This window comes from Myotis brandtii, unplaced genomic scaffold, assembly GCF_000412655.1.
Source record: "Myotis brandtii unplaced genomic scaffold, ASM41265v1 scaffold62, whole genome shotgun sequence".
NCBI lineage: Eukaryota > Metazoa > Chordata > Mammalia > Chiroptera > Vespertilionidae > Myotis > Myotis brandtii.
The window spans coordinates 2889900-2897322 of record NW_005370366.1 but is presented as its reverse complement, the minus strand read 5'-3'; the positions used below and the strand labels follow the sequence as shown (position 1 = coordinate 2897322).

Here is a 7423-nt window from a genome sequence, read left to right as displayed (position 1 = left end):
TGTGTGTGTGTGTGTGTGTGTGTGTATAATATATCTACAATTTAATAACTACCCACACAATTTAATAACTATCCACACTTGTATGTGTATAAGAAACCACACCTAGATAAAACTGTTAAATAGTCACCAACTAGCAAGTATTTGGGATTATCTTAATTTGGATTAAGTTTTTGCAACTGGGTTTTAATTTCCTGATTCCTCTACCAGGTATGTTTGGCCTTAGTAGACTATGCTAGAAAAAAAATCGAGTCAGTTCTCTACCTATGAGCATAGATTTATAAACACCCCTATACATATCAACAACAATTGTGACTCAACTACCTTCTTTGGAGCCCCAACCATAACTGCTCTCAGGGACCCAAGATACTCCTAAACTCTAGAATAGAGCGTTCTAATCACTTCTGTGGCAAAGATCTCCATAGGCAATCTGGTAAAATCTCTGGACCTCTTCTCGGGTAATGTTTTTACCTGCATGCAATTAAATACTTGGGATTGCCCTAGCCCCGTGGTCGGCAAACCGGGGCTCGCGAGCCACATGCGGTTCTTTGGCCCCTTCAGTGTGGCTCTTCCACAAAATACCACTTACGGGCACACACGTACAGTGCGATTGAAACTTCATGGCCCATGCGCATAAGTCGGTATTTTGTGGAAGAGCCACACTCAAGGGGCCAAAGAGCCGCATGTGGCTCACGAGCCGCAGTTTGCCGACCACTGCCCTAGCTGGTTTGGCTCAGTGGATAGAGCCTCTGCCTGTAACTGAAGGGTCCCAGGTTTGATTCCAGCCAAGGGCACATGCCTGGGTTGCAGGCTCGATCCCCAGTGGGGGGCGTGCAGGAGGCAGCTGATCAATGATTCTGATCATTGATGTTTCTATCTTTCTCTCCCTCTCCCTTCCTCTCTGAAATCAATAATATATATATTTATATATTTTAAATGCGCTTTTGTGTTTGTATGAATTTTTTTTAGGGAAAGAATTACGAATGGAGGGAGTAGATACCCATTCTAAAAAAGTGAAATATAACTAGAGCAAAAAAGTTGGGAGGAAAAAATGTCTCTCCTTTAACCTGAACTAGTTTTGGAAATGGTTTCATTTATAAAAAATTTTAAAGTACTAAGCATTCTGCTTAGTAATTTAAAAACCATATTTATTAAAGGCCTTGCCACAGTAGCATAATTTTAAAACACTGGATACTCCACTCCTTTAAGTGGATTTCAAGCTATAGCCCAAACCAACAGGCAACCTACAGTGGTTAAGAGTGCAGTAGCCTGGCTCTGTCATTACTAATGGGTGAATTTGGGCTACTTACCTTATCAAAGCCTCAGGTTCTCATCTTAATCCATAAAAAGTGCTGATCCACTGTTCAGTAAATAAAAGCTGCCTCTGTTGTTGCTGTTATTATTATTAACAACACTACACACAGTCAAAACTGGGTCATAATATTGTTTTGGTAATTTAAAAAAATACTAAGTATTTTTTAAAATGTGGCTGAAAACTCAAATTGTAGGGAGAGAAGGGATCAATATTCAGTCCTTACACAAAGACCTCAATAAGTAAGAATCCGTTTCTTGTGAAAATTTTCACTATATAGTTCTAAGTTTAAGAACCTTTGCCAGTATTTAAAAAAAAATTATTCCTGATGAAAATGAAACCTCAAAAGCAAGTGTGTTAGAATTGGTTCAATATATAAATAGAAGCTATAAATGAAATTTCCATTATAAAGAAAAACGGGAAATTCTTCCAAGACTCATAAATAAAGCCAATTGAATTATTTGTGAAAGAAGAGAATCAAGGCTAAAACAGTGGACGCATCATTAAACCAAATTTATGTGTTAGGTTTTCTGTGTGTTATTTTTTTAATCCTCACCAGAGGATATTTTTTCCATCGATTTTTTTTAAAGGGAGTGAAAGAGAGAGGGAAAGACAGAAAGAAACATTGATGTGAGTAAAACACATCGACTGGTTGCCTCCTGCACGTGCCCTGGTGTAGAATTATGCACCTGAAACCTGTATAATTTTGTTAAATAATGTCACCCCAATAAATTCAATAAAGGGGAAGGGGAGTATGCCTCAAACACTGTACCAGTCATCATCAATCATTTTTAAAAAAATATATTTTACTGCCCTAGCCGACTGAGGTACGTGCCCTTGATGGGAATTGAACCCAGGACCCATTGGTCTGCAGGCCGATGCTCTATCCACTGAACCAAACTGGGCTGTGTGTTAGTTTTAACATTATTCCTCTCTAGCCCACAATCAAACATTTTTCCAAATTGCTGATGAGAAAATTTAACTTCAGTGAGTTCCATCTTTTTATTCTTCCTTACCATCAGGAAGAGCTACAAAAAGCAATAAAGTAACTAAAATTAAAGTGGGAACAGAAGAGAAAAACAAAGGATCTGGATAACCAGACCTGTGAATAATCTGAAATGGATTAAAATTGATAGTTTTATAGAAAGATCTAAAAATTGTGTTATTTTAATTAGCAGTAAAATCAGATATAAAAAATATGTTAATAATGCATATTAGCTCTGGCCAGGTGGTTCAGTTGGTTGGAGCCTCATCCTGTATACCACAAGGCTGTAGGCTCTATTCCCAGTCAAAGGTGAATATGGGAGGCAACCAATCAAGTTTCTCTTTCACATCTATGTTTCTGTCTCTGTCTCTCTCTTTTTCAAATCAATACAGAAATATATCCTCGGGTAAGGATTTTTTAAAAATACAAAAGTATGCACTATATCTGTAGTAGTAATGTGAACAGCACACAAAATATTCCTTAGGTATTCAAAAACAAGATGCTCATCTCATGGATAGTTTTGACATGTCTTTTCCCTACTTTCATCTTACTCTTAACTTAAAGGAAAATATTAACATGTCCAAACTATACCTGTTTGTCAACTGTAATCACAGGTTGGCTACAGAAAGAAGAGTTGGCAGAACTCAATCAAAGCATTCTGTGAGAACTAACTGGCTATAGAGTCTGCAATAGGAATATTATCTATTTTACTAGAGGCCAGGTGCACGAAATTCATACATGGGTGGGAGGAGGGATCCCCTCAGGCCGGCCTGCACCCTCTCTAATCCGGGACCCCCCCAGGGGATGTTCAACTGCCTCTTGTAATCCAGGACCACTGGCTCCTAACCGCTCACCTGCCTGCCTGCCTGATCACCCCTAACTGCTCCCCTGCTGGCCTGATTGCCCCTAACCGCCTCTGCCTCGCCCCACACCCGGGACCTAGAATTCCCTTCTCTGGCCAGTTGCAGACACTCAGAACCCGGGCTTCCCTCCCTCTGGCCTGCCGCAGGCACCCAGGACCTGGGCCGGCTTCGCCCAGGCCGGCTGCAGCCACAGGGGACCATGGGCGGGTGGCTTTGCCTGGGCCGCAGGCGCTGGCGCCTGGGACCGCGGGGCATGTGGCTTGTCCTTCTCCCAGTCTGCAGCCTGGCTTGTCCCCATTCCTCTCTCTCGAGCTCATTTGTGCCTGGCTGGTCCCCATTCCTCTCTCGCGAGCAGGTGCAGACGCAGCCGCTGGTGCCCGCAACCGCAGGGCAGGCGGCTTGTCCCTCTCCCGGGCCACAGTCCCAGCCGCTGGTGCCCGGGACTACGGGGCATGCGGTTTGTCCCTCTCCTGGGCCGCAGGTGCTGGCGCCCAGGACCACAGGGCAGGTGGCTTGTCCCTCTCCTGGGCTGCAGCCTGGCTGGTCCCCATTCCTCTCTGGAGAGCTCATTTGTGCCTGGGTGGTCCCCATTCTTCTCTCCCCAGTGTTGAGTGTTTGAGCCTTTACAGTGTGATGGCTGATGACCATTTGCATATTAGCTCTTTATTATATAGAATTATTACTTGTAAGTTCTTTATTGCATTTTCTATATCAGTAAAATTTATAAATTTATTGTACAAAAAAAAGGGAAAGAAATGAGATAAAACATGATACCTGAATATCTTTCTTGACTGCTTTAGCTTTGTTATCCACAACTTTCTTCCTAAATTCAAGAAGAACTTCTTTACAATCTTCAAGATGAACCTCAGGCTCCCAGGTATCATCATCTGAGGTGTATCCTTTCCACCGAACTTTGTAAAGGATTTTACCCTGTTATATAAATTAAAAATAGGCAAATAAAAGACATTACTGACTTGATTAAATTTCCAAAACAATACAATTACTGAGAATATGGAAACAAACTTGAAATGGAGATTAATATAATTATAAAGTATGTTCATCTCCTGAAGTGGCTTAAGAAAAAAATAGGAGCACACCAAAAGCAAAAACAAAGCTTCTGCACAGCAGAGGAAATAACAAACAAGATGAAAAGGCAGCCCACTGAATGGAAGAAAATATTTCCAAATCATGTAAGGGGCTAATATACAAAATATATAAAGAACTCATGTAACGCAACAGCAAAAAACCAAACCAATCTGATTTAAAAATGGGCAGATCTAAATAGACATTTTTTCAAAGAAGATATACAAATGGCCAACAGCAAAATGAAAAGATGTTCAAAATCATTAATCATCAGGGAAATGCAAATAAAAACCATACAGGTATCACCTCACACGTTAGAATGGCTGTTTTCAGTAAGATAAAAAATAACTAGTATTGGTGAGGATGTGCAGAAAAGAAAACCCTATGCACCATTGGTGGGAATGTCAATTGGCAGGAATGGCAACCACTGTGGAAAACAGCATGGAGGTTCCTCAAAATATTAAAAACAGAACACGATCCAGCAATTCCACTTCTGGGTATGTATCTTAAGAAAATGAAAACATTAACTCAAAAAGACATATGAACCCCCATGTTTACTCAGCATTATTCACAATAGCCAGATATGGAAGCAACCTTGGTGTCCATCAACAGATGAAGAAAACGTGTGTGTGTGTGTACGTACGTACACGTACGTGTACACACACACACACACACACACACACACACACGGCGTGGCAAAAGTAGGTTTACAGTTGTTCATATGGAAAACTAGTGGCCCAGTGCATGAATTCATGCACACTGAAAGGAAATTAGAAGAAATATTTTAATATCGCTATTCGCCCTTTCTCTAAATAGAAGGGTCAACCAAATTCACGATCAATAATGACAGATCGAAACGTGTGCGATTGGTGCCAGCAAGAGCTTTATATGTATCGCGCATGCACGAGTCAACTTAACCTTTTATAGATATAGAATAAACTTGCTTAATTAGGCCTGCTTTCTGATTTAGCTAAACATTTTCCAGCCCAGTGAAGCGTCCCAACTTTTTAAGTAATTATCAGCGATACAGCAATAAATATCAACATGAAGCACATTACTATTGTAGATCACAAAGGGAGAACAAACGGTGAAATATTTAACTGCAGAAGTGTTTGACTATATTCTGTGCAGAGAAAACCTGAAGTCATTTTCAAGGTTCACCATTTCTTTCTTCTTTTCAGTCGGGTCCTGTTTCTAAGCTTTCTAAATCGCCGTTTTCCGGTTAATGAAAAGAAAATAGGATTCCACCGAGTCTCCTATCTACCTACTCCAGGATTTCTGTGAGGATCAAATGAGATGAGGCACAAGAAAATGCTTCACAAACATTTGGTTAAAGTGTAAAATGTCGACACCTGGTTATAAAGCAAGTCATGTTCCTGGGCTGAAGAAACTCCAAGGAGGCTAGTCATTGCTAGGGAGAGGAAGCCGAGCGTTCCTACGTGACGTCATTACCCGGTGCCCACAGCAACTGTTTCCTGGCTGGGCTGGGCTGTGGGCCACATTTTGTGCCATGGGGTCTCTGCAGCATCGGCTGCGATTTGTTGGGGTGTCGCTCTGGGGTGGTGGTGTGGCCTGTGTCCCACTTGGGGGAAGCCAAGTGTTGCTTTGTAGGCAACAAGTCTGCAGTGCCATTTCTCTGTAAATGGCCACTGTGCATCACAACAGCTCCTGCGTTGAACATGTCCCCTGGTGGTAGGTGCGCATCACAGCGACCTAAAAGGAAAAGAGAAAGATTTGTTTGCTTATGCTTCTCTCTGAACTCCCTACTTTCTTCCCAAAGGTTAACAAATTCAGTTTGCTTATTATTATTTATTTATTTTTTTATTTTTTTATTCACCAGTTGATGGGTGGAATATTTGGTACTTGTGATTCATGGTCTGAAACTCTCTGCTCTCTTGACTTGTGTGATGTCCTGTTCAACTGCTTTTCTTCCTCATATTATTTTCTTCTCTGCTTCATTTGCTAACAGTTCGGTGGGGGTTTTGGCATTCAGTGCTCTGTCTCTGGGCAAGTGATTTCTTCTTGCTTCTCTCTCCAGACAACTAATGCGTGCCCAGGGTCCAGTGATCGCTGCGTTGTGGGTGGAGGTTGAGTGAGAGTATGCTTCAGTCTCTCATGCAGGGCCAGTCTGTTCGCTCCAGTGTGTAGTGATAGTTCTACCTTGAGCTAATATTAATTCTTTAAAGTTGGTATACCTGACTCCAGAATCATATTATTGCCATTATTTCTTGTCCCAACATCTCCATTCTGCCAGCAGCAACTCTATTCTCCCAGTCACCAAACTTGAAATTTTATTATTTATAACTTAGTTCCTAAATATATTAGATTTTACATTCAAAACTTCTCTTAGGTGTCTCTTTGCTTAGTGCTTCATGTCATAGAATTTTAGAACACAAAGCTTTCATACCACATAGTTTTTAATCAATAAATATGTTTTTTTAAAAATGTATTTTTATTGATTTCAGAGAGGAATGGAGAGAGAGAGAGAGAAACATCAATGGTGACAGAGGATCACTGATTGGCTGCCTCCTGGATGGCCCCCCCCCCCCCCCCCCCCCCCCCCCGCCCGCCGCCCCCCCCCCCCCCCCCCCGCTGCCCCAGGCCTGATGCCTCTGGCCCAGGCTTTAGGCCTGGGCAGGGAACCCCCATCTTCCCCCCAATCACCGGCTCCACCCTCGCCCAGGCCTGACGCCTCCGCCAGAGGTGTCAGGCCTGGGAAGGGGACCCCCATCTCCCCCCAATCACCAGCTTCTGGGGCTTCTGGGGCTGGCCTGCAGCCTGGGATGGTGGCTTGCACTGGCGGCTGCGCTGTTCCGCCCTGCCTGCAGTATGCAAATTAGCCGCCATCTTTGTTGGCAGTTAATTTGCATATTGTGCTGATTAACCAATGGGAGGCATAACGAAGGTATGGTCAATTACCATGTTTGTCTATTAGATAGGATAATACAATAATTAATGCCTAATAATACAAGAATAAACTGTTTTGCATACTCCCAACTGTAAACCGAATTTTGCCCCACCCTATTTATTATTCAGCCATAAAAGCATATGAAATATTGCCTTTTGCAACAACATGGATGGATCTAAAGCAGTGGTTCTCAACCTTTTTTTTGCCATGCCCCACCTAAGCATCTCCAAAATCCTAATGCCCACCCCTGTGCCATGCCAGCACAGCCACAAGTT

General features: G+C 42.3%; 1 protein-coding gene across 2 annotated transcripts in view; it reads right to left on the bottom strand.

The window, feature by feature from the left end:
* Nucleotides 1–7423, bottom strand: part of MPHOSPH8 (M-phase phosphoprotein 8) — a 73719-nt gene that overhangs the window by 46303 nt on the left and 19993 nt on the right. For both annotated transcript variants that reach the window (XM_014528125.1, XM_005880021.2), the window contains exon 2: nt 3932–4087. In XM_014528125.1, the coding sequence (XP_014383611.1) occupies nt 3932–4087 (156 nt within the window). The remainder of the gene's footprint in view (nt 1–3931; nt 4088–7423) is intronic.